Source organism: Tetrahymena thermophila (assembly GCF_000189635.1).
Source record: "Tetrahymena thermophila SB210 genomic scaffold scf_8254487, whole genome shotgun sequence".
Taxonomy (NCBI): domain Eukaryota; phylum Ciliophora; class Oligohymenophorea; order Hymenostomatida; family Tetrahymenidae; genus Tetrahymena; species Tetrahymena thermophila.
In genome coordinates, this window is record NW_002476262.1 from 393548 (window position 1) to 421279 (window position 27732).

The 27732-nt window shown below is 22.2% G+C and overlaps 7 protein-coding genes across 7 annotated transcripts; 6 read left to right on the forward strand and 1 right to left on the reverse strand. All coding sequences in view use genetic code 6, as the record gives it.

The window, feature by feature from the left end:
* The first annotated feature begins 296 nt into the window (after nt 1-296).
* On the forward strand, nt 297-4797 carry TTHERM_000502429 (kelch motif protein). Its single transcript, XM_012799252.1, has 13 exons — nt 297-567; nt 646-973; nt 1032-1162; nt 1220-1374; nt 1421-1887; nt 1940-2241; nt 2292-2400; nt 2453-2713; nt 2765-2841; nt 2961-3354; nt 3405-3551; nt 3616-4060; nt 4119-4797. Exons 1-13 carry the CDS (start codon nt 317-319, stop codon nt 4721-4723), a joined length of 3672 nt encoding a protein of 1223 aa, XP_012654706.1. The 5' UTR covers nt 297-316; the 3' UTR covers nt 4724-4797.
* Nucleotides 4798-5793: 996 nt separating this feature from the next.
* TTHERM_00502430 (kelch motif protein) lies at nt 5794-9737 on the forward strand (the record flags this gene model as incomplete). The annotated part of the gene is made up of 13 exons (XM_001022297.3): nt 5794-6355; nt 6416-6624; nt 6698-7401; nt 7452-7616; nt 7669-7739; nt 7797-8010; nt 8067-8499; nt 8550-8756; nt 8805-8892; nt 8955-8984; nt 9034-9385; nt 9448-9591; nt 9641-9737. 13 exons carry the CDS (start codon nt 5794-5796, stop codon nt 9735-9737), a joined length of 3276 nt encoding a protein of 1091 aa, XP_001022297.3.
* A 1593-nt stretch (nt 9738-11330) lies between these two features.
* Nucleotides 11331-14559, forward strand: TTHERM_00502439 (anaphase-promoting complex, cyclosome, subunit 3; the record flags this gene model as incomplete). The annotated part of the gene is made up of 11 exons (XM_001470914.2): nt 11331-11582; nt 11992-12141; nt 12268-12312; nt 12443-12580; nt 12638-12736; nt 12789-12893; nt 12944-13141; nt 13203-13423; nt 13476-13805; nt 13868-14139; nt 14192-14559. 11 exons carry the CDS (start codon nt 11331-11333, stop codon nt 14557-14559), a joined length of 2178 nt encoding a protein of 725 aa, XP_001470964.2.
* Nucleotides 14560-15625: 1066 nt separating this feature from the next.
* Nucleotides 15626-16978, reverse strand: TTHERM_00502440 (hypothetical protein; the record flags this gene model as incomplete). The annotated part of the gene is made up of 2 exons (XM_001022298.3): nt 15626-16134; nt 16237-16978. 2 exons carry the CDS (start codon nt 16976-16978, stop codon nt 15626-15628), a joined length of 1251 nt encoding a protein of 416 aa, XP_001022298.2.
* An 824-nt stretch (nt 16979-17802) lies between these two features.
* Nucleotides 17803-18646, forward strand: TTHERM_00502450 (hypothetical protein; the record flags this gene model as incomplete). The annotated part of the gene is made up of 3 exons (XM_001022299.2): nt 17803-17816; nt 17910-18041; nt 18103-18646. 3 exons carry the CDS (start codon nt 17803-17805, stop codon nt 18644-18646), a joined length of 690 nt encoding a protein of 229 aa, XP_001022299.2.
* Nucleotides 18647-20820: 2174 nt separating this feature from the next.
* Nucleotides 20821-23949, forward strand: TTHERM_00502460 (amine-terminal domain guanylate-binding protein; the record flags this gene model as incomplete). Its single annotated transcript, XM_001022300.2, has 9 exons — nt 20821-20952; nt 21033-21103; nt 21169-21299; nt 21352-21499; nt 21659-21952; nt 22014-22781; nt 22844-23024; nt 23078-23554; nt 23614-23949. The coding sequence occupies 9 exons, from the start codon at nt 20821-20823 to the stop codon at nt 23947-23949; spliced, it is 2538 nt and encodes an 845-aa protein (XP_001022300.2).
* A 506-nt stretch (nt 23950-24455) lies between these two features.
* Nucleotides 24456-27448, forward strand: TTHERM_00502470 (amine-terminal domain guanylate-binding protein; the record flags this gene model as incomplete). The annotated part of the gene is made up of 9 exons (XM_001022301.2): nt 24456-24590; nt 24651-24721; nt 24797-24927; nt 24985-25132; nt 25186-25479; nt 25534-26301; nt 26360-26534; nt 26592-27065; nt 27116-27448. The coding sequence occupies 9 exons, from the start codon at nt 24456-24458 to the stop codon at nt 27446-27448; spliced, it is 2529 nt and encodes an 842-aa protein (XP_001022301.2).
* Nucleotides 27449-27732: the final 284 nt, after the last annotated feature.

A 27732-nucleotide genomic window follows, 5' to 3' on the forward strand; every position in this document is an offset into this window, starting at 1 on the left:
TCTATTTTACTGTTTTAAAAAATATAAAATTTTATCAAAAAAAACTCCTCCTAATTGTTCTTAAACTTTGATAATAAAATGTTAATTTAATGTTTTGCAAAAAAAGTTAACGATTAAATAAAAATTATTGTAATTATATTTAGTGTCTTCAATATTTTAGATATGCATGTTTGTGGACAACATATTTATTTACTCTTTTAAATAGATTTACAGCATTTGATCATATAATAATGATAAAAAATATCCTAAATTAATTGATTATAACCACTTTATTAAATATTTTAATTTATTATCACATAAAATTAGGTTAATTAAAATGAATTTGTTAAATATGTAGCAAGAACAAATTGTAGGTTTAGAAATCAATTCAGAAATATAAAAACCAATACCTAAGGTACCCTAAAGGAGTTAGCCTACAATAAATATAGTCTATAAGGAATACCAAAAGGAATAAAATAGTCAATCCACATAATTATTACTCACTTAAAATACAATAGAAAATTTAGAAATATCAAGTCTAAGTTTTTTGAATAGCGAGGTAACCTCTATAAAAGTTAATTACCTGAAGTAATAAAATGTTTAAATTTAAATAATAATATATACTTATTAATTTATTTTTTTAAATCTTATTCCTGTTTTAATTAGCTTTGATGAGTGTGATGAAAATATTTATGGAGATTACATTAAAAAACCATATACTATGATTTTAGTTATTTCAGAACCAAATATTAAGGAGTTCAAAAAGAGCGGACTTTAAAGCATGGAAAAATTTGTGGATACATGTAGAAAATTAAATTTAAGCTTCTTGATAGTGTATTGCCCTAATCTAGATGCTTCATAAAAAAAATCTAGAGGATTAGAGTCAAAGATATAAGAGGTGTTAAATGAGATAGTTAGTGAAGGCGAAAATAAATTGGATATATAAAGAAATAAATTCCTTAAGCTTATAGATATAGACCCTAATACTAGCTCTGTAATTTTATGACCTAAATGTTCTTCTAATTTAAACTTTATTTTATAAATTATAAAAGAATGATTCTAAAGAATTCTATGAGTTTTGCAAGAGGGAATTTTAGATGCTACTAAGAATGCAGATAAAGGAATCTGTTGAGGAAAGAATTTCAGAAATAGAAAATAATATTTTTTCTTATAATGAGAAAAAGTAAATTTTTAAAGTAAACAAAGCTTAGATAAATGTATTAAATTTTTAATGTTTTAGGAATTAACCTGATTGGAACTATTAGGTTTCGCTTATCAATAAAGAGAGATTAATTTATCTTCTTAATTCTTTGGGCTTGCATTAAGAAGCTCTTTAACAGTATGAGGAATGCAATAATACAATATACGAGCTAATTATGAGAGGAAGACTAAACAGTATTTCATAACAACAAGAAATTCTTCTAAAAAAATTTTAATTTAGTTAAATAATAGATGGAAGGAATAGAAAAGGATAAAGTTAGCATAATACCTGTTCTGAATGTTAAGCTTTATGATAATTATGAAGAGTTTACTAAGACGATTTTACAAAAAGGATTACACTTCTTTAAATTCTACTAAATTCTTATTAGGAAAATTATTCTATAAATGACTTAAATGCAATTTATTTAAGAATTGATGGATAGATTGTAGTATTTTTTAAGATTTATTCAATCGAATATATTTAGCTAAATGGACTGTGAGTCAGACAATGTTCGTTTGTTTTAGAATATTTGGATAATCTTAACAATTAACTAAATTATAGAATTTTTTGTTGAGCAAAAGAAAATAGTTCATTATTCTGTATCTTAGTAAAACGACATTGACTACAATATTATTCTCTTAAGAGAAATTCAGTTAAAGAGTATGCAAAAAATAGCTGAATTATTATTTTCAATCAAAATAGAAGAAGTAAATAAATAATTTTTTGTTTATTTAAAATTGTATCTAAAATTTTTTAAAGCTTAGCATATAGTCTATTGAGTAGGAATTTGAGTAACTCAGTATATCCATCAAAACCAATAAGCTTAGAAAGTTGAAGTCTTTTATATAAGAAAAGGATATCTCATAGCTTACAGTACTTTAAGATTAAAGTGAGCAAGCAACTTTTATCAAAACCTATACTGATTCGACTCTTTTCTTTAATAGCTATACAAACACTATTTCTGATTAAATAGTTTCATTGCATAAATTAAAAATGTTTAAAAAGCAATTTATTTACTAGATTAACTTGCTAAAATTTAAAATACTTGCAAAAGAAATTAAGTAAAAATTATTTTTAAGATAATTTGTTAAAAAGACATTTTCTTTTAAAGAATACCTTATTAAGCTTTAGCATTGGAATGTGAGGAAGCATACGAAACTTTAGAATCTTGGCCTAATTTACTTGTTTCAGGTTTAATATACAAAATGCTTTTCTACAAAGTAAATTTTTTTGTTTTAAATAAAAATGCTTAATTTAAAATTTATATTTTAGAATCATTGTGTTGTAGAGCAATTTAGGAAATGCTGTATAAAGTTGGTGAAGATTAAAGTATTGACATTAGAATAGAGAAATTTAATATTAAATATTTTGAGAGAAGATAATGAGAAATTAGATCAAAGCAATGAAGATAGCGAAGAGATTTTATTTAATGACAATAATTAAACTTTAGAAAAAAAATCTTCATAAATTTTATCAAAATATTATGCAGATGATATGGTTGAAGATTAAGTAAACACAGAAAAAGAAATTTAAGTAATTTTTATTTAAAATAAAATAATATTAAAATTATTTGTTAAAAAATAGAAAAAAAGTAAAAAAAAATATATAAAGATAAGTGAATCATAACTTTGTTATGTAGAAAAGTTGTAGCTAGAAAAAACGTAACTAATTTGTTTAAATTATTTGCAAATCACAGCAATTTATTTTTTTACAATAAATAGCAAATGTTTTATTTAAAAAATAATTAATCATTTAAACTTAATTTGTTAATTATCTTTAGTTAAGGAGAAAATTATGAGGCAAAACTCAAGTTTAGAAAAAATTACCAGTTTAGCTTAAATGAAACAACTATAGAAATTAAATTAGAATCTTCAGATATTAATAGAACTAGTAGATATTCATAAGATGAGTATGATAAATTAAGAAATAAGAGTTTTTCAAATACATCAAACGATGACTCACTTCCAATAATTTAACCTGTATAGTATCACGTACTTACCCTGGAATTAAATTAATGTGACATTGACGAATAAGAAAACTAGCTAATAATCAAAGAAATAGAAATAAAATCTAAAGGTTGCTATAATCTAAAATCTGTTTCTATTATAGTAGGATAATATAAATTTAAATTAGACATTTCTTAAAGTTCGAAGCTATTCACTTTTAAAATTAACGTAATCATTCTAAATTTCTTAAAAAATATTTAATTATTTAATGATAATAGCTTCCTTCATTAAATATTTGCTCTTTACTTGACTAAAGTGCTATAGAAATACCATATTATCATGAGATTCCAGTTATGGTTACTATAATTGATCATAATTTTTCTAATACCACACATTTGAAATTTATCTACAACCATGAGATCCTAGTAATTTTTATTTATTCATAAATTTTATATATTTAGTAAAAATAAATATTATTTTGTAAAAAAGAAATTAGAAAAAAAATATATTTGCCTAACACAAGGTGCTGATAAGTCTCAATATATTGAAAATAGAAATGAAATAGTGCATAAAGATATAATTTAACTCACTAAAAAAGAAAACAATGTCAATAAAATGGCTATAATTGTTTACTTCAAAGCAACAAGTAAGAACCTATAGAAAATAGATTATGGTACATTTACAAATCTTACCATCAAGTTAATAGAAGACACCACTGTGTTGGACCAGTTTGAAAAGTAGGCTATTACTATCACTTATTATAAACAAGATATAAAAAAACTTGATATTTATTATAATATCAACATTACAAATTATTCTGATTACAAAATCTTATTTTCTAGCCAAAATTAATCTGAAATTTTGAATTTGCATTAAAACGAATTAGAGTTATAAAAAAATGAACAAATATCTAAAACAATAAATCCATAAACAGGTATATTTGCATATTATGCTTAACATTCGAAGTTAAAAATATTTTTATATCCAAAAAGAAAAAGTATTTGTGACATTTAAATTAGAATCTAAAAACCTTCAAGAGCTAGGAGAATAAATCTTTATAGATGATTTATCATTTTTAAAGAACCTCAAAATTGAAGAATATTTCTTAGAAAAAGAGATAAGCAAAAACACTATCTTAAAAGATTCTACCCTGATAAAAAACCCAAAATTAGATATTTTTATCAATAATGTTAATTCTCATTGTTTCTGCAATGAAATATTAAATTTAGAAATAAATGTAAAAATTTTAAGATAAAACTAAAATAAACAGAATAACATTTAAGAAGATAAATATTTCTACACTTTACTTGCATAAAATAAAAGAGATGGAAATTATCTTCTTCTTGGCTAAACTTAAATCAGTACATAAAATAAAAAAGATGATCTTGAGTGGAAATTATAAATATTACCAATAAAATGTGGTGTTTTTTATTTACCAGATTTTGAAGTAGTCTAATATAGCATTGATGAAAACCAGTAGCTTTGTTAAGAAAAAATACAAAACAATTAATACATTCTAAGATACTATTCTGAACCAATAATTTCAGTCACATCGGATTCTAGCAAAATAAAAAATTCATCAGCATTTTTTATTTGATTTTTCTTCATATTAAAAAATATTTTTATTTTCTATTTAATAAACTGTTACTTATTTAAAGGCATGTAAATATTTTACTACAAATAATAATAAATATTTATTGAAATAGAATCAAAAATTATTTTATATGTAATTTCATGAAAATAATTTTTATAGTTTTACAATATGATTTAAAGATATTATTTATTTGATTTATTAATTAATTTTTTTTTTTTAATAAATTGTATCTTATTTTAAATTTTGTAAATATATAACCTGGATAATATTTTCGAATAAAGGTAAAAATGTAATTATTTTTTTTTTTTATAAAAAATTTAGATTTCTTCCTAGGATGGTAAGGTTGGTTTAATACCCTCCCTATTTTTTAAATGTTAATAATTTTTAAATAAAAATATTTTTAGTATTTATTATTAATTATTCGAAAATAAAAGATGAGTTTTTTAAAATTTTATTTAAAAATTCATTTTATCAAAAATATTTTCTAACTAAAAGAAAATTAAAATTCTTTAATTGATTAAATTTAAGCAAATTAATTGTACAAAATGGAATTTTATTTATTCACTAAAAAGTAAAATTTATAGATTAAAATTATTATTTGATATAAAGGGAATTTTTAAAGAATGATAAATCGTTAAGCTAATAGATAATTAGTAAAATAAATATTTATAATTCGATGAGAAATATTAATTGTATGTTCAATAATGCAAAAAGTACCCAACAAATAATTTGTGTAAAAATGAAATTAAATGATTTCTTAATTAATTATTAATGATATTTAACGAATTCGAAATTAATGAAGCTATTAATTATGAATATATTAATTTATTTTTCTTTTACAACACATAATTTTTCTTCTAGTTAATAAATTTGAATATTGCACAATTTCCATAAACTGATTATTGTTAAAACGAGTAGGAATTTAAAAATACAATTATTGATTATTATCTTTATATAAATACAAATAGCTAAAAAAAGATCTTAAACTGCTTTTTTAAATACATTGATTATATTATAAATTTTTAGGTGTTTGTAAAAAATTATTTTCTCAAAGTTAGTGCATAATAGCTAATATGAATTGCCAAGGGTGTAACAATTAATATAATGAAACTGATAGATCGCCAAGACTATTAATTAATTGCGGTCATTCAATATGTGAAAAATGTACAGCAGAATTGTATAGAGATGGATAAATAGTGTGTCCCGAATGTCGCTTTAAAAATATAGCACCAATGGTTACCTGCTTTCCTAGAAATTTAGCTTTAATCAATATTAACAAATAGCAACCTTTAGCAAATATGGTAACTCCAGCAAAAACTAATTTAGGGTTTTAAAGCAGCATTTTATTAAATTCTAACGTTACCTCTCTTTATGTAAACAAAGAAAATAATTAAACTACTTAGCAATAAAACTAAAATTTGTAAGGCCTAACTAATACAAGTTTAAGCAATTTTAAAGCAGCAAATTACATATTATAAGAAATAACACCTCCTGCAAAATCATAAAGCCAGTAATCTTTTTATCCCAACACTAATACTACCTCAGAACTTAAAACATTAGATTCTAATATCAAAGATGCAAATTTACTTTCTGAAAGATATGCTATCTGTTAGAAGCACTTTAAAAAGTTTGAAGGTAACACATTTTAGTATATAATCGAATAATAAATTTAATGCTTAAATTATAAATATAAAGCATACTGTGAAGATGATTAATTATTGCTTTGCATAACTTGTATTTTGGAAGATGGTCATAGGCAACATTCAATTGATTCTATTGAAAATTCAGTTTAAAAACAAAAGTAGAAGCAATCAGAGTTCTTTGACTAAAGCAGATAACAAGAAAAAAAAGCAATTAACATTATGCAATAAATAGATGCAAATTTGAAAGACCTTTCTAGTTAAGTAAACATTTAACAATATCTAAAAATGAGATAAAAATTAAAAAAATTATGTTTTATGTATTAAATTTAAAAAGGCATAAGTCTAATTATCAGAAATTTGCAGTTTTTTTAGTGATGTTAAAAAAATTATTAATGAGAAAGAAAGTAAACTGAAAAGTAAAGTTTAGGATGCATTGCTTGACTAAGAAAATTAAATGAAATAGCTAGAAAAGTACTATTAAAATCATATATCAGATGTAAATGAGTTTTAAACTTTGTACAGACAGTGCTCAGTAATGCAAGATGTTGAATATTTAAAGAGTTTATAAAAAACTAAACAAATTATGAGTAAAATAAATTAGGTGTAATAAATAGATAAAATTGAATTTAAGCAGATTTAAAATTTCTTTAGTAAAGATTCAGAATTGCATGCATTAACTAAATCAATGCTTTCTCTTCAAACTTTGAATTAGGCTAACTAATAAAATCCTCTTACAACATAAGTTTAACTAGTACAAACCAAAAAATAATTGAATTAAGTATAATAAAATAATACTTCTTCCAACAGCAATAAAGAAATTTTAAACAACAATACTTAAACAAGCAATATAACAAATTAACCTTCAAGTAATGCAATATCTTCATCTTCAAACTAAAACCCACAATAATAAAATAAAAAACCTAACACAGTTTATTAAACAGGAAATAAACCTGCAGTTAAAAGAGTTTAAAATAGGAAAGAGGTTGCTTCTATTGGTCCATTAGGGATTACATGCGTTTAATAATAAAACATTTATAGGTATTAAACGAAAAAAATTAATATCATTAAATTGCATTTTTATAAAATAGAACTAAATCTAATCAAATTATGTAAAAGAAGGATTAAACTAAAGAAGCAATAGGTACATCCTATGGGAATAATTCAAATTAAAATTGTTAGTAAACATTATAGTAAGCAGTAACTACTGGAAATCTAAATATTCAATAAAATTTGAATTAGGGAAATTACAAACTGTAAATTGTTTAGTTAAATCATAAGTTTTTTCATATTTTTTTCCAATTTTAGAGGAAGAAACGATAGGTCTACTTCAAGCACTAACCCTTAAAGCATTTCAAGTGAGTTAAATAAACCATTAAGTAATAATTTTTCTTGAATTCTTGACTTTATAAAAATAATGGTCTTTATTTCAATAGATAATTACCATGAGCTAAGAAACATACTGAAGGAAAAACTGACACAATAAAACAACGAATAAAATGTCAATAGAGGAGAAAAGTCATTAACTCCTTCTAAAAGGATAAGTAACTATAGTAATAGCTCTTACTAAAATGATAATTTAAACTTCTTTAACAAGGAGAAAAATTTACCTAATATTTCTCCGCTAAGGTCAAACAATATAACAAATATGTAATTTATTTAATTCATTCAGGAAGTTAATTTAAAATAAAAAATGTTTTAACTAGATAGCAACAAGTTTAAAGCAGCAATAATTAATTAAAATAAGTCTTTTAAATTAATGAAGGCCTTCCTTTAAATAGTAAAACAATGTACAGCAATGGATAAGCTTAATATAAATCAACTGATAAAATTAGTTAGTAGGATTTCAATGATACTACTTAAAAAAGTAGAAGTATTTATAAACCTTCCTCTACTCAATCTAAAATTAATTAGATTGGGCAAGGAGATGAGTTAGATGATTAAAACTTTTAGTTTATAGACAATAATTCTTATCCAGAATCTGCAAGAAAAGATTTATTTTAATGCCAAATAAATTCAAATAACTTGAATGTGCTTACCTCAGGATAAAAACCTAACAGTAACACCAATTCAATAATGAATAGCAATAATTTAATGAAATCTATGAGAACTGATATCACGGACATGTTTATGAATAGAGTAATTTTTTGTTGAGATATTTTTAGTCTTAATACAATTTAATAAAAAAGTGCGATTTTTCTACTATATCTACTTACTAAAATGGTAGTTTTATCTATGTATTTGGAGGATTTATAGAAAGCAGCTAATATGCAATAGAAAGATTTGACATTAATAGAAACGTGTGGGAATAAGTTGATATATTACCTACTAATAGAGCTAAATTTTCTATGGTTGGACTTGATAATGGAAATATTTTAATTATTGGTGGAAAATAGGTAATCAATTTTATTTATTAATATTAATATTTATCATATTTGATATAGGATGGTATGAGAATAGCTTTATGTGAAGAATATGATCCTAAAACGAACAAGTTAACCATAAGCAGCATGATGCTTTCATCTCCTAAAAGTATCTTTGATTTTAAATTTATAAATTAATGAAATTAAAATGTTTAAATAATATTTAAAAAGGTGGATTTGGAGCAGTAAATTTAGGCAGAGGTAATTAACTACTTTTATATTTAAATGATTTGATTAAAAAATTTTTTAGATAAGATAATTATAATTGGAGGAAACGATGGTTAAAATGTACAAGATTTGGTGGAGATGTATGATAAGGCTAGTATGAAATTGCCAAAAAAACTTTGTTCTATGATTGAAAAAAGAGATGAACTTGCAGTGACTTTAGGTTTAGACAAAAAAATATATGCTATTGGAGGATTTGGAGGAACGAAGAATGTTTGCCTAAGAACTGCAGAGCGTTATGATCCAGAAACAGATAGATGGGAGACTATTGCTCCCTTAAATGTTCCTAGAAGAGCTCTTGCAGCTGTAACTCTTCCTGATGGAATATATGCAATAGGAGGTTTTGATGGATAAAACTACTTATCATCTGTTGAAAAGTAAAAAAATCTAAAAACAAGAATGTATATAATATTCAAATATTTCTATTGGTTAATAATAGGTATGATGAATCATTAAATTAATGGATATTTATAAGCAGCATGAACTTTCCTCGTTGTACTTTGAGTGCGGTTACATCAAAAGATAATTAATTTATTTATGTGTTAGGTGGGTTTGACAATGGCCCTTTAGATACAGTAGAAAGGTATTAAAAATTAATTTTAAATAAACTATATAAATTTATATTAAATTAGGTATAATATATTTGAAGATAAATGGGAAATGTATTCTAAAATGAGTTATAAAAGATTTATGCATAGTAGCATAATGATCAGTGGATAGTTTGCTTGATGTATTTAGAAATAAAACTTTAACAAATATGCCTAAAAATAGATTTTAATAATTAAAAAAATTCTAATAATTGATAACTAAAATCGTTAATTTTATACTATATTTACTAAAATCTAAAGTATGTATTTATTCCTGTGTATTGTATATAATATAAATTAATCATAGCTTAAAAAATTTTCATAAGATAATCATTACTTTGCTAAATTCAAAACCAATATAATTAATAATTCTCTTTTGGTATGAATTTTTAAATCCTTACTCTCCATTAAAAAATCCTTTAAAAAAGAGTTGAATTTAACTTTTATTTAGGAGGATTGATTAAAAATAAATTTTATATAACCTTTTTTAAAATATATTATTAATATTAATAAAATTCTTTAATATAATTGTAAATATTTTTTTAAACATTTTATATTGAAATTTCCATAGTTAATTGCAAAATCAATTTTATTTTGGCAAATTTTGTAAATTAAAATTTATTTTTAAAAATAAAAAAAAATTTTTGAAGATATTATTAACGAGTTTTCAATTTTGTGCAAAAAAATAAATTAAGTACTTATCATGCCATTTTATTTATAAAAACCTATTAATTATCTTAAAATTTATTTTTATAATTAAATTAAATTAATAAATAATTAATTTTTTATGTAAATTAATAGAAAATCATTATTACTTTCAAAAGTAAAATTTAATTTTTATAGAAAATAATGATTTTTAGAGAATTATTCAATTAAATATTTGATATTAAATCGTAAGAGTTTTTGAAAAATAGAAAAAATAGTTATTATATTTGAAATATTTGTTAAATAAGAATAAACTTATTATTTAATTAGAGTATTTTTTAATTTTTCTTTGATTTATTTTTGATGTTTATCACTTGATATGATCAAAATATAATTATTGAAGTTTTTAAATTAAATTTTTTTATGAAAAATCATCATTCTCTTATGAATTTTATTTATTTATAATTTTTACAATTAACTAAAAGCAAATAAAAAATTTAATAATAAAATTTGTAAATACTTATTTTAAATATAAATCTATGAAAAATTTGAGAATTTTTATTAGCAAATAATTGATTTCTAATGCCAAATTTTGTTTAGATTTTATCATAAAAATTAGTTTAATTTAATAAATGGATTTTATTATTCAATTGATAGAAAATTTATTTAAAAAGCATAGAATGAGTTGGAAATAAGTTATTAATACTTTGATTTATTGATATGAGGTAGGTTTAGGGATAAAGAAATGTTAGAAAAATTTTTAGAGAATCACATAATTTTCTTTTTCTTTTACTTGCATTTTATAATCAATATTTAATTAATCATTAATAAATTAATTAATTTATTTATTTATAGTTATTATAGCTATTTCAAACCCTTTTTATGATACTTTTTGTTTCTACTGATGTTAAAAGAATGAAAGCAAATAATTTAATTAATTTGTTATAATATTGATAATTTAAGGGATTCATACATAATAAAAGAAAGAAAGAAAACTAAAAATAAGAAATAGAGAAAGGATAAATAATAAATTAAAATTAAATATAGCCAATTAATTATAAGCCCCATTTTATTAGCTAGTTGATTAGAGATGGAATAACCGAACGAGTATCCACATAATGAGTTTATGATACCAGAAAACAATTTATAATTTACTCCTTTACCTTTTCACTCACCACATTAAGGAATCTTTACTTAACTAAATCTCCCTCCACTAGAAGATAAATTAAATTTAGAATATAGCGCTCTTCTAAATCCTGAAAATAAAGATTAAGTTATTTCTAAAATCGATTAATACAATGAAGCTGGCAAAACGTTTATTAATGTGCATTAATATCACAATGTATTGTTTTTTTTTTAAAAGAAATATCATATTTTAATTTTTAGCTGATTAATATTACTACAAAATATTACTACTCCTTAATTAGATTATCGTAATTAATGTTTGAAAAATAATGGCCTGATTTTAAAAAAGCATCTCAAAAAACTGTATAATCTTAATTATCTCAGATTTTTAGGATTGCAAATATCGCTTTTATATTTTATTTTAAGAGGATAAACAATTAAAAGGCACAAGTACAATATAAAACAAATTAAATATGGCAAATGATTGATAATTTGTAAAAAAAAGAAAATGAATTTTGAAATTTTAGTTGAATTTAATGCAAAGTGAATATAATTAGCTAAATAAAGCATTGATAACTAAAATACTATTCTAAAATACTCAATAAATTATTTGTTAAAAATAAAAGGCTTTAAAAATATACGAATTAATAGTTGAAGCTTAGCCAAAAAATGAGAAGGCGGCAGTTTTGTATGCAAAATGCCTATAACTCAACGAAGAGTATCATAGAGCTATTTTCTTCTTCAGATATGCTATGGAAATTAATGATAAACTTAAAGTAAAAAAAATAAGCAAAAATTTTGTTGGAATTATTTACTTGCATTTTACTCAAATAGTTTATGTCTTATTTATTGATTTCAATACATAAAATATATATGTATTTACTTATTATTAAAAATGATAGAATGATGCCTACCTGTGGTACAATATAGGACTTTGCTTTTTCAAGGTAAATATAGAAACTTTTGGATATTGAATTTGAGCTCATATTTATATTTTGAGATATATATATTTATTTAGTTATTTATGTATTAGCTTAAATTAATTTACAAATTTACTATAAATTAAAAAAAAATTAGATTGAAAATTATACTTAAGCTGAGTAAAATTTCAAGCATTGCTTGAAAGTCGATTATTATTTTCCTTTGAAGTTCTAAATATATCTCTATCTTGGTATAATAAATAAGTACAATTTATAGTATAAAATAGCTATTGAAGTAATAATATACCTTAAATATTAGTCAATTAAATATAAATATAAAATTTTAAAATAGTATTTTTTATTGAATCTCTCTGATCCTCAAAACTAGAATCCAGATAAAGCATCTCTGGTTTTAATTAATATAGGCTAATGTTTAGAATGCTTCTAGGAGGTAAAAAAGTTAAAATAAACATAAAATATGATAATTTTTAAAAAAAAATAAGTATGATGAAGCTGCAAGTTGTTATAATAAATCTCTTTGTTTAACTCCTGGAAATTTTACTGCTCTCAAGGCTATTAGTTGGCTCTTTTTTTAAAATGGGAAAATTGTAAATAATAATTATATTAATTTTAATGAGTAATTAACATAAAATTTAAGAATGAATCAAAAGATATTCTGATGCAAGCCCTTTACATTAATTCTGATAGAGAAATATATTATATGTAAGCAAGGTGCTTAGAATAGCTTGGCAAGCATAAAGAAGCTATGCATGCAATAAGTTAAGCTATTTAAGCAGAACCTAACAATCCTGATAACTTTACTGTTTTAGGAGTTATATTTAGCAAGTTAAACATGGTAATAAAAATGATTTATCGATTAATTAGCATATAAATTTATTTAATTTAATATTAATTAGCACTTAGAATCTTTCTAAAGCTTTTAGCGTGCTTATTAGATGGATACTGCAAAAATAGAAAATTTATTTAACATGGCACTTATTTATGAAGTTGCTAAAAAGTATTAAGATGCCTTAAAATTATATACTAAACTCTTGTTGTTAGATCCATAAGATTGTATTGTGCTGTAGAGAAAGGCATGCATCGAATCATCTAATTACTAGAATCTAACTGAGTATTAGTAAAATTATTGAAAAGCACTAATAACTTTAATAAGTAAATATTAAAAATAGATTTTAAATGAGATTCCCCGCCTTTAAGCCTAGTGCTTAGCTGTGGTGGGTAGAAAACTAAAAATATGCTAAATTTAATATTTTGCATGAAATTTCTGGTATTTCTTTATATCAGAATAACCAAGGATAAGCAAGTGAAAAAATAGAACATGGGGTAGGATCTCACTCTATATTTGAGACAGCAACTAAAAAAGCTTCGCTACTATCTTAGGGCAACATAAAAAATGAAAATGATGAATTAAAATCTTCAGCAAGTTTTACTAAAAGTGCAAACAATTTAAATAATCATAAAAATAGTATCACAACAAGCTTTAACAACTAGTTTAATAAGTAAATTTTTATTTTTAAAAGAATCATATTAAATTAATTATCATTTTTATATGTTATAAAAGTTAATTTATTCGCAGCAGAAATAGCAGTTTTAATTGTAAATAAGATGAAAGTGCCAATGAAAATTCAACTAATGGCTAAAATGGAATCAATAAATCAGGTTCTGCAAATAATAAATCGGACATCCCTAATTCAATATTAGGCGGTGGAAATAGAAAAAATTCTTCTATGGATATTACAGCTCTCTAAAGAAGATAGCATATGTAAAGAAATAAGCTTTACAGTATGGAATAAGGATATGATGGGAATGATGGACATAATACAATATACGAAAGTAATTTTTATTTAAACATTTTAAAAATAAAGAATAATTTATAAAACAATAGAAAAAGAAGAAGAGTAGTATTCGTTTTCTAATAGTCCTAAAAAAGAAGATAAAAATAGAAAGGAAAGCGATTTATATTATGAATAGCCTAGAAGAAATTCAATTATGAGTAATTTTGGAGGATAATAATTATATTCATTCGTTTATTCTCCATTTAATGGACCAGCAATAGCAAAAGATTCTATGGATTTTGGTTATAGTTTGAATAACAATAATCATTATTATGCAGATCAAATGGATAATGGCAATCCAAGTGACTTTGGTGGTAATAGATAAAAGAAGAGCAGTATAATCGGCCACAATATTCATAACTACAATAATATCAACAAAAATATAAATAATAAAAATGATAATTAAATCTACTAATGAAAAACATCTATCTATCTCTGCTAAATAATAATTATGTTTACCAATTTACTCACTCTAAAAGAGACTAAATCAACATATATAAATATTAACAAAATATTCTAGACAGTGCTGCTATAATTTAAAATTTAAAATAAACAAATAGTTCCAATTAAGGAATTTTAATAACCCAAGTCAATTCAATTCAATAAATCAATAAAAATAAATAAATAAATATAAAAATTAAATAAATTATATCTTTTTTAGAAATTAATATTTTAATATAATAAGCATCATTTTTTTTCACACACTTGTGTATCTATTTTTATTATTATTATAAAAGTTATTTGAAGTATATTTTAAGTTTAATTTATTTCAACAAATTTATTAAAATTTTAAAAATAGATTATTTTCCATATATATTGAAATAAATGCAATCAATTTCTATTTTTTTAATATAAAAATGTTTTTTATTTTAGCTTTTTATTTTTTGATCGTATTATTAATTAGCTTGATTGAAATAAAAATTATTTGTTTCTATAAATGATGTTTAAAAGCAGTAAAGAAAAAAAAAAAAATAATTAAAAAAGTAATCCTAATTTAACAATTATTATAACTTCAAACTGTAGTTCCTTTCTTCTTAGATCTCGTATAACGGATTTTCAGAGTAATGTTTTGAATAATTTTATAAAATTAAAATTTTAAGTCTGAAAAATTCAAAAAATGACATATTATATGTATATAAGGTATATATTATTTCAAATTTTTAATTTTTCGAATTAAATCTTTCTAAAAACAATAAAATAAAGCTGTTTTATGCTTATCTTGCTTTATATAATATGTAATTAAATTTAATATAGTTTGATTATTATAAATTAAATAGGCATTTCACACAATAAACAAAAATATAAAATAGTAATGAATAATATCAATATTTTTAGCATATGGTACTTTTTAATAAATTGTACTCTAAAGAATAAAAGAATACCATAAAAAACAAAATATCATTAACAAATCCAAATTAAAATACTTGATTGATGCAATAAAAATAAAATTAATAAACATTAATTAATATATTAGTTTGTATAAATCATTCAATTAATTAGAATTTGTAGCCTATTAGGTACATTGTTGGATCTTGACTGTCAAATAGAAGTCCTATTTGATCACCCTCAAAAATTTAACTTTCTTGACCTACCTCTTTCAATTTAATCCATTCTGTGGTGCCAGATTTTTAAATGTAGGTGCCATTTGGACTATGATTAACTAAGTAAAATCCAACTTAATTATTGTCATTGTTAATCTTTACTCTCAAGCTTGCATGATTTCTAGAAATTCTTCCTAAATCTTATTGTCTAGATTTTAATAACTCAATATACTAAGCTCTTTTAAATTAATAGAAATCTTTATAGGAATATTATTCATGTACATCCATGTCTTCGCTCAAGTTTATAATCTTGCAAATAGATACTTCTTATAAAAAATTATCTTAGCAATATAATGATTCATGTGTTTATGGTTCTAATTTATATTTGATGCTTGTTATCTATGTCTTTTCTGGTTTTGATTTGCTATTAGAACTTTGATCATCTTTTTTTACTTGTTAATAGAATATTTATTTATTTATTAGCAAATGTAAATAATAAATACTATCAAAATCTAATCAAAAATAAATAATTTAGGAAAATATTATATTTTTACATTAGGCAAAGAAGTTTTGTGAAGTGGAGTTATTTGGTTTTAAATATTAACCAAGATTCTTAAATTTGTTATTTGCATCTGGAGGTAGGGGAGTTTCAAAAGACAATTAATTATCGTTACTTTTTTCATCCAAAATCTCACCACCACTTAAATTGTTTTTGTTTTTTAAATTATAAACTGTATTCATTTTTTACTAAGGCTTTGATTGCTTATGCTCAGTTTATTCTTCAGATATGCGCTTATATTTATACTGATATTCTTAGTTAGCTCTCAATTCAGTTATCTCTTTGTACAAGATAGCAAAATTCTTTTCTTTTAATTCTAATCTTACCCTAAGTACTTTTTATAGAAGGGAGAAATTCTCATTTTGTAATACTTCTTCAGGATCATCAAATATTAATATTTTTAAGTATTGCCATGTTTTCTTTAGAAGACTTGATTTTTACTTTTTATATATTTGCTCGCAAGCTGCGAAGCATGTGTCTATATCCTTTTCGATTTAATATTTTAGAGAAGAGCTTAAATAATCTTCCACATAAATATTGTTATCTTGTATTTCCTCAAAGTCATTTCGCCTTTCAAGATCCTATGGATCCCCCTTATATGTAGATTCTTCTAGCAAGTTATAAAGATCTTCAAGGATAACTACATAGGTCTTCATATTTAAAGATATTTTACTTAACTCGCTAAATAATTCGTTTAACTGACTTAAATTCTTTTATACTTTTTCTTTAAGCATCATTTCTGGCAATCAATCAATCTATCGTAAATTTTTATCAAAGAAATCCTTTTAAGCTAAATATTATAAATAAATATTGTCCAAATATTCTTAATATTTTTTAGATAAATATTAGAAAGCAAAAATAGCTAATATTTACTTTAAGTTTTTTCTAACTTAAAAATTTGATTTTGTTTTCAAAATCAGATATTGTTGATTTCTTAACAAATTTGAATTCAAACTTAATGTGAGCGAAATAAGCTTATTTATAAAAATTTATATTTTCTTTAAAAAATATTTTAAAATCATCTGAATTTTAAAACTGGTGATTATTTAGTTAGCAATTTAAAATAAATTCTTAATTAAAAAAAATAAACAATTTTTTTAATTTTAATTTTAAATATTTTTTATCTAAAAAAAAATTGGAAATATTTTTATGAAAATATTTAGAAAATCTGTGTGATATAAATTAAATGTTTTATTTAATCATCATGATAAAAAATTCCAAAATAAAAGTTTCTAATCATTTAAACTTGTTTAAAAAATCAAAATAACTAATGGGGAAATCTTGCTCGCAATACAATATATAACAGGGTAATAAAAATTTCGTGTTTATTTGGTGGATATAAACCTTATTGAATAAAGAGAGTTTAAAGAGTTAAGTTATTGATTACGAAATATTAAATTAATCTAAAATTGAAAATAGGCAATAAAATTTTATAATAATGTGAGATTTAATAATTTATAATAATAATAATAATTAATTAATTAGTTAGTTAATTAAAAGAAATATTTAAATAGTATATAATACTAATTTAGAAATATCTTCAAATCAAATAGGTACTACCATGCTAATTAACCAGTAAATACATTTAAAAATATTATTTTATATCAAAAAAAATATGTATGTAATTAAATTAACAATTAATTATACCAACAAATTCGTTTAAAATAGGTCAAACATGAATAAAATTTGTTAGATGACGTAGAAATAATTAATTCTGAAAAATCAACATATAAACAATAATTTATAATTTATTATTTATGAGAATATGACAGAGTCAAAAAAAATTGAATATCAAAATCAGTAAATTTTTCCTTTCCTATTACTTTGAAAATAAGTAATGTTATTTTTAAAATATTTTTAGTTTAGATTAAAGCTTTGAAAACTCATAAAACTAAGAATACTCAAATAACTTAATGTTCTAGAGATAAGAAAATCAAGATAATCTAGATGGGTTAGAATAAAGCGAAACATAAAACCAAATCAATGAAGAAACCACAACAAATTAATCATTTTTATGTTAAGAAGATAATCTCATTCATCAAAAGATTAACCCAAACATTTTAAAGAATATTATCAAGTCGTTTTTCAACTTTCTTATGCAATAAAAGAATTAAGATATCATCATTGAACTTATTCCTAACAAACCATACAAACAAATCATGAAGAATATTATAAAGTATAAAAAATAGTTTAAGTACAATAATTAGTATCTAGTGAGGCTCTTACAAAGTAAAAAATATTCAAAGATTTTTGAATACTATATTACATTTGATATATTAGACTGGATTAATAGTTCAAAGCTCAAGCAATTAGCTATGCATCTCTAATGCATAGATTTCTTAAAATAATGTTGCGTTGATAAAAAATAGCTGTAAGCAATAGGCTTCTATACAAAGAAATCTTGAAAATAAAATATAACAATAATATATTACATCTAAAAAACATCATCTTTATTATATATATTTTTTTAAATTTAACATGTATCCTTTAGCTAATATATTTTTTTATTTTTCTGCAATGAATTATGTTAATTTGTATGAAAACAATTGAAATCTTGCTCTGTCTATGTTCTTTTACAATCTTTTCTATTCAATAAATTTAAATATGTGTAATGTGATTTTTAGATAATATACCATAAAAAAAATATAACCCTCCTCAATAGTATAAATAGAGATAATCAAATCAAAAATCAATTTTTCCCTTAAGACACCAGAAGTGTTTATACTTTACAATCAATAATTTGCTTTTTTACTCCACTTAAATAAAGGAAATCAAAGATTTATAATATAAAAATTTTTTTTTCCCACATTGATTTAAAACTGAAAATTGTGATTCTTTTAGTTAATATTAGATTACAATCTCTATAATAATATATTATTAAAAAAGTGTGTAAAAACAATCACCTAACCATTTCGTGATATTTATTTTTCTAAGGATATTTTATTATTTTCATAAAAAACTCTTTTACGTATTATTAATAATTGATAATAATAAAACTTTGTCTGGTTTATTGAGAAAAAGTGTAATAAAATAAAAAAAATTCTTTTGAGTGATATTTTACTTAATATTTTTTTTGTTGTAAAATATGAATTTTTTAATAAAAGATAATCATAAGTATATGTAAAGAAGCTTGAATAATAAAAATTCTATTAATTTATCTTTATGATCAAAAGAATAAATATTTAAAAAATGTATAATTTGCATTTACGATTAAAAGAATAAATATTAGATTTTTTATTTTTATTAAATAATATAGTAAAATACCTTATTTTTGGGGATGAAATTCATTAAAATAGTATGAAGCTCTGGATAGCAAATTTAATAAAATATCTAAATTATTATATATGAATTTATTAAAAATCTTATAGAAAGATTTCTAAGAGCCTTTAAAAAATTTCTTTACTAACTTTAATTTGATAATTGCAGATTATTTGTTTACTTAAACTATGTATGACTTGACATTGTTTTAAAAAAGTAAAAAAAATTATTTGAATAAAAGAAAATATATTGAAAATCTAATAATTATTTTAATTATATAACCATTTTAAACAAATTAAATAACATTTTTTTTTTGTCATATATAGTTTCCATAAATAGTTTATAATTAATAGCTATTATTTAGTACTTAAATTATCACTTTAAATTAGTAATTTTAAATATTTTTATTTTAACAGAAATGCTTGATTATAAAATTAAACGTGTATCTTCTTATAGCGCTTTGCTATTTTAAAAAATGGCTATTGCTGCTAAACAGCACATAGCCATTAGGTTTTAAAAGTAAAAAGAAAATATCTTTTTTAATTTTTTTATATGTATTTATGAATGAAATTTAATTTGTAAAATGAGGGCACAATGGAATATTTTAAGATTTAAAAAAGGAGGGCAATTATATAAAAAATAAAATATATTTTCATGATTTTGTAATTCAAAATTTTAATACTTAAAATTTTTTAAAAAAATCAATTTAAATAATATCTTGCTCTAAATATAAATTGTATAAATTATATATTTAAATAATTTTAAAACTTAAATTAAATTCTGCTATTTAAAGAAAATAGTTATTTAACATTTCATAAATATCATAATCATATTTAATAAATAATTCTTTAATTGTTTCTTAAATTAATTTGCTTTCATGTTTTCATGATATTTTATTATTATATTATAATAAATGTATCAAAATAAATTTCTAAAAAAAAGCTAATAAATAAATCATCCTTTTTTCAAAAATAATAATAAAACTAATTTAGAATAGAAAATATTAAAGTTATTATTTTATTTATTTAAACAATAGTTTTGATGTAGATATTACTTTTATTTATAATTTAGATAATATTTTATAGAATTAAATTACTTAATTTTGTTAATACAATGAATTATCTATTTATTTTAAATGTATATGATTTTTTTTTATAATTTGGCATATCAAAGAGATTTACTATGTTCTTAAAATAAATGCAATTTCAAACAAAGAAAATCTGATAAATTACTCTTTTTTAAAAAATACCTTTTTGATAGAAAACTTTACTAAAAGTATTAACTAATCTTTTTTGATTAATTTAATATTATCATAAAATAAATGACAGAAAGTGGTAAACCAGTTTTATTTATAAAGATAGATGAAGTAGTAGATAATGATAATGTTAAGCACTAGCAGTTTAATATGACTTAAGAGGCTATGTAATTATTATCATCCATTTAAGATAGAAATGTACTTATTGATATTACTTCTCAATTTCAATAACTTTAAATAATAAAAATATATTAATTCGATAAAAATATGTAATTTAGATAGCAGTTTTAGTAATTGCTGGTCCATATAGAACAGGAAAGTCCTTTTTAGCAAATAGATTTTTAAAATAGTAAATTAAATAGTTATAAATAAACACAATTTATTAAAGTTTTTTTGCAAATTCAATTTAATTAGAATGGATGGTTTCGAAATAGGACCTAGCACAAATCCATGTACTAAAGGAATTTGGATATGGAATAAACCTGTTAAATTAAATGAAACTACGGATCTTATAATATTAGATACTGAAGGTCTAAACTCTATATGTAAACATTTTAAATGCATTTCATTAAACATATTCAAAATAATAATTACTAGAAAGAGATCAAACAATAGATATGAAAATTTTTTCTATTTCAGTTCTTTTAGCTAGCATGTTTGTATACAATAACTTAGGTCATATAGATGAACAAGCAATTGAAAGTCTATCTTTAGTTGCAAAATTAAGTGAAAACATTTGTATTTAGTAACTAATTTAATTTTTCAAACCAATATAATTATTTTATAGGAGTAAATAATAAATTTTTTGTAAAACCATCAACAAAAGAGATGACTTTTATTCCTTAGGACATAAATAAAAATTCACAAAATTATCTTATTTAATTTCCAATATTATTTGAAATAGAAAGGTGAACGAGAATGATTAAAAATTAGGAGAATACTTCCCTCACTTTTTTTGGGTTTTAAGAGATTTTTCATTAGATTTAAAAGGTATGACTCCTAATGAATACTTAGAATAGTGCCTAAAACCTCTACCTGAAAATTCTTAGGAAGCTATCAAAAAGAACTAAATCTTAGATAAGTTTAGATAGTTTTTTAGAGTTAGAGATTGTGAAACACTAGTTAGACCATTAGAAGATGAATCAAAGCTGGCAAGGATAGATAAATAAGATTGGAACACATTACGTCCTGCTTTTATGTAATAGGCATTTATTTAAGAGGTATAATTTTAAAGTGATTTTATCTTTTACTTAATAAAGAGAAGGAGTAAACAACTTTGAAAAAAAAGTTCTGATGAATATAAAGCCTAAGACTATACAAAATAAAGTGCTAAATGGTAAAATGTTTATGGGATTAGTAATTGAGTATTTGTAAGCAATTAATTCAGGAGGTATTCCCACTATCTTAAATAGTTTAGAATCTGTTATTAGCAGCTAAATTAGAAAAGTTTATGAAGAAGCAAGAGGAGAGTACATGAAATAAGTTAACTAAGAATTCTCAGTAGATAAGCTCCCTCTTGATGATGAAAAATTTTATGAGACTCATAATAAAATTACAAATAGTATATTTTAATATTTGTAAACAAAGTCAAAAAATTTTGTAGATGCTGATTAGCTAATCACATTGAGGAATGACTTGTAATAAATTATGGAGAGTGAATTCAAAATTAGAAAGGCAACAAACTAAGAAATTGCACAAAACAAATGTAAAAAAATATTTTTAGACCTTTTCTAAAAGTTACAACACTCAAATTACAATAACTCTGATCAAATTATACGTAAATTCGTTGCTGAGAAATTTGATGATATGCAGTAAATTTTATCATAGTATAATTCATAGACAAGTGGAAACTTCAAGTATTAGCTTTTCTTTAATTAATTCCCTTAAAAAATATTTGAATACTTCGATATAGCTTTTCAAAGATTTTATGACTTGTTTAATGCAGACATCATCAAAGTTAAAGTTTAGCTGTAGGAAACAAATGAAACAAAGGAGTTAATAAAAAATTAGGTATAGCTTTAAGATAAGTAAATAAATAAATTATTATTATTGAGTTATTTTGACTTATTAATCAATATATAAATAATAGAACGATTTTAGATCTTTAAAGAGATGTTAATGAAGCACAAAAATAAATTGATAACTTAAAGAGAGAAAATAACAAGCTTAAAAAAAGCTAAGAAAATAGTGACAAGAGTTAATATGGAAAGATAGAAGAGCTAGAAATGTCAATTCAAAAAAAGAAAGCAAAGATATAGAAACTAAATGAAGTAAATAATAAGCTCTTTTTATCATTTAGAGATTAATATTTTAATCAAATTAGAAATGCTAAGAATTAGAAGAATAGAACCATCAATTTAAATTAGCTTTGAGTCAAAAAAAAATAGAAAACTAGGGTCTCAGAAAGGAGATAGAAGAATTAAAGAGAATGGGATCTTAGTAAGGAAACGGAGTAGAGTAGGATGATATACCTGATTTAATTAACTCAATAAGAGACCTTAAGACATAAGTTTAGTATATGGATGACTTCTTTTCTTCAAGAAGAAGTTCATTAAATTTAAGCATTGGAAGCTAGGAATAATAATTTTAAGATTTTGAGTAGATAAGAAAAGAAAAGGAAATTCTTAAAAAGAATAATAAACAAAAGTTAGAGCAGCAAAAATAAATATATGAAAATGAAAAATAAGAGCTTTAAAGAAAAATTGAAGTCCAAGTCAAGTACATTGATGAGATAAGGGCTAAAAACATGGAATTAATTAACTAAAATTAAGAACTAAAAACAAAGTCTACCTAAGTGAGTGTAAATAAATAAATTATTTCTTTATTAGTATATTTAAAAAAAAAAAAAATTTAAAAAAGAATTTAATTCAAGAAAACGACAGACTAAGAGAGTAGCTTGCAGCAAAGCAATTTAATTTAGAAACAAACACATAAGTCTTAAATGAGTTTTCTAAGTAAATAGAGAAAAAAGCTGGCATAATTATTGAACTTGAAAATTAATTAGCCTATATTAAATCTTATAATTGTTAGCTAATATCATTCAAAGAGACCTTTCCATATATCTTAAGAGAGTCCCTCAAATATGCACTGAACAGAAACAGTATGATCAAACACTCCCTTAGTAAATTGAATGATGAAGATGTAAATCAAGTGAAGGATTGCTTCACCAAAGCAGGAATATAATTTAAGCTTTGATTTTAACAAATGAAAAACTAACTAAATAAGAATAAAAATAACTCAAAAAAAATATTTTTTTAAATAAAAATTAATAAAATAAATAAATAAATTAAAAGTATTAAATTCTTCAAATTAATTATTAAAGAGTTTTATATTTATATATATACAAATTTTAAGTATTAAACACAAGTATCTTCTTTTATTGTTTAATACTGGTTTCGTGTAAAAGCTTATATCGTTTTGTAATCTAATTCATACTAAAAGTAGAAGTTCTAAAGCTTACTTTTGGACTTAATTCATTAGCAGATCTAATGAATTAAATAAATTAGTTTTAAAAAATTTTATCAATTTTTCCTTTTCTAAATTTTCTACATTTACAATAAATGTTTGTTTTTTAGTGTTTGAAAATAAAACAAATATTTTTCTTTGTTTAGAATTTTAATTCATTAATCAATCAATCAATCAATTAATTAAAATAAAATAAATACTTAATAGAAGATTTTCAAAATACTTATCTTGTTGATATGTCCTAAGTTTAAGGAAAGCCAATTCTTTTTATTGACATATAAGAAGGAAAAGACTAAAATAATAATCCGACATATTTATTTAACTTAACAAGTGAAGCTTAGCAGTTATTATAGCAAATAGGAGAAAGAAATGTATTGATTTAACAAGTTAGCTGATATATCAAAATTTTAGTTATTAATTTACAAATATAGGTAGCTGTTCTAGTTATAGCAGGTCCATAGAGAACAGGAAAATCATTCCTTGCAAATAGATTTTTAAAATAGTAATTAGTTATTTTTAATTTATTGTTTTTGTTATGATAAATGAATATTTATTTTAATTGGAATTCTTATTACAGAATGGATGGGTTTGCAATTGGACCTACGACTAACCCATGCACAAAAGGAATTTGGATATGGAGCAGACCTGTTAAACTGAATGATACAACTGATATGATTATTTTAGATACTGAAGGATTAAATTCTGTTTGTATAAATTTAATTTTAAAATATATTTAGAGTAAAATATATTTTTTTTTATGAATAGAAAGAGACTAAACAATTGACATGAAAATATTTTCGATATCTGTGCTATTAGCCAGTATGTTCATTTACAATAATTTGGGACATATAGATGAATAAGCAATTGAAAACCTTTCTTTGGTAGTTAGACTTAGTGAAAATATTTGCATTTAGTAATTTCAATATTACTAAAAACTGTTTTAAGTTTACATTATTTAATTCTTAGGAAATCTACAGAAGGTGATTAGAAATTAGGGGAATTCTTTCCTCTCTTTTACTGGATTTTAAGAGATTTTTCTCTTGATTTAAAAGGGATGACACCTAAAGAATATTTAGAAAAATGTTTGAGCAGTCTTCCTGGAAACAGTGCCGAAATTTAAAAAAAAAATGAGATAAGGGAAAAATTTAAGTAATACTTTAGATATAGAGATTGTGAGACATTAGTAAGGCCTTTGGATGATGAAAGTAAGCTAGCACGTATTGAATTGTAAAATTGGAATACATTAAGACCTGAATTTACGTAAATAATTTTTATTCTTTAAGATCAATACAATTTTTTTTTCCCCATTTTTAGGTAGGGTGTAATTAACTTTGAAAGAAAGGTGTTGGCTAATTTAAGACCAAAAACTATATAAAATAAAATACTTTCTGGAAAAATGTTTTTAGGATTAGTTTAAGAATACTTGCAATCTATAAATACAGGGGGGATACCAACAATCCTGAACAGCTTAGAGTCTGTAATTAGTTAGTAAGTAAGAAAAGAATTCGAAGATGCAAGAGCAGAATATTTAAGGAGAGTAAATTTAGTTTTTAGTGTAGATAAGTTACCTATTGATGAAGAAAAATTTAATAGTACCCATAAAGCTATTGTAGATGATATATTTAATATGCTAAAAGTAAAGTCAAGAAATTTTTTAGATTCAGAATAGCTTTAGGTTTTGAGAAAAGATTTATAAGAAATTATGGATTCAGAATATAAAATAAAATCTACTCTGAATACTTAGGTATCTGAAAACAATAGTCTTAAAATATTTTTAAATTTGATTCAGAGATTGTCTTTACCTACTTTTGCAAATTCTGATTAGATATAGCCAAATTTTCTTATATAGAAATACGAAGAACTCTAAAAGTTATTGCAGTAATACAATTAGCAAGCTTAGGGAAATTTCAAATACACAATCTTTTTTTAAAAATTCCCTGGAAAAATATTTGAATTTTTTAATGCAGTTATTGGAAGAATTTATAAATTATTCTAAGAGGACATTTAAAAGCTTAAAGTTAAACTCTAACAGTCAAATGAATCTCAAGATTTAATTAGAAGTTAAATTGCTCTTTTTGAGAAGTATATTTATTTTATATTGGAAAATGTGACAAAAATAATTTTTATTAAAAAAAAAAAGGACTAACAAAGATTTACAAACAGAAATAGATGAGCATAAGAATATAGCAGATTAATTGAGGAGAGAAAGAAAGTTATATTCAGCAGAATCAGGTGGATAAGTTGATTTTGGAAAGACTGAAGAGTTTGAAATGCATATCGATAAGCTAAATTAAAGGATTGATAAACTAAAATAAGTAAATCTTGTAAATTTGGATAAATCTAATTGTTAAATATGTCATTTTAACCAATAGGAAAATTAAGAGCTATAAGACACCTTGCATAAAACAAAATTAGATTTAAATGATAAAGTATTAGAAATTTAGTTACTGAAAAAAGAAATAGAAGATTTAAGGGTTATTGAGTAATCAGGAGCAGGAGGAGAAATGGCTCAACAACTACCTGATGCAATAGGTGCTTTAAAAGATTTAAAATAGTAAATAACTTAAATGGATGATTTTTTTTCATCAAGAAGCACATTGAACTCTAGTGTAGGAAGTGTAGAATAGCATTAATAAGAATTCGAGTTATATAGGTAAGAGAAAATCAAATTAAGACTAGACTTTAAACAAAAATTAGAGTCTTACAAACAATTAGTAGAATCAGAGAAAGAAGGTTTAAAGAAAAACATTGATGTTTTGAATAGTTATATAAACGAGCTAAGAGCTAAAAACATGCAGTTTATTACTTAAAATGAAGAGTGGAAAAAGAAAGCAACAGTTTACAATGTAAAATTAATTTTTTTTCCTTTAAAAACAAATATTATTTTATAAAACAGGATTTGAGCGATGAATTTAATAAATTGAAAGAGGCTTTCGCAGCAAAACAATCAAATATAGATTCCCTATCGTAGTTAAATTAACAGCTTTAAGGAGAAATATAAAAGTTATAAGAGAGGTAATTTTCGATTGAAGAATAGCTGGCAGAAATAAAAATAGAAAACGTAGAAATGAAATCTTTTAAAGAAGACATATTTGATGTGATGAGAGAATCACTAAGATTAGTTTAAAATAAAAACAATTCTTTATAAAATGCATTAAAAAGATTAAACGAAAAAGATATCAAACAATTAAAATCTTGCTTTTCTTCTGTAGGAATAGAGATAAAATGAATGAAATTTATTAATTAAACAAAAAATTATTTAATTTTAATTCAAATTTTCATTATTTTATAACTAAAATAAATACACTTTAAATTAAAATTCATTTAAAATTAAAAATATCATTTAATTTAAACCTAAATTTAAAATATAAATCATTTATGTCTGTTTCCAATAGGTTTTCACACCTAAAAATACAAACTAACTTAATTTAATATAATTATAAAAAAAAAATGATAAATAAAATAAGAAATCGGTATATTATTTTAATAAATTGATACTTATCTCTTAATACA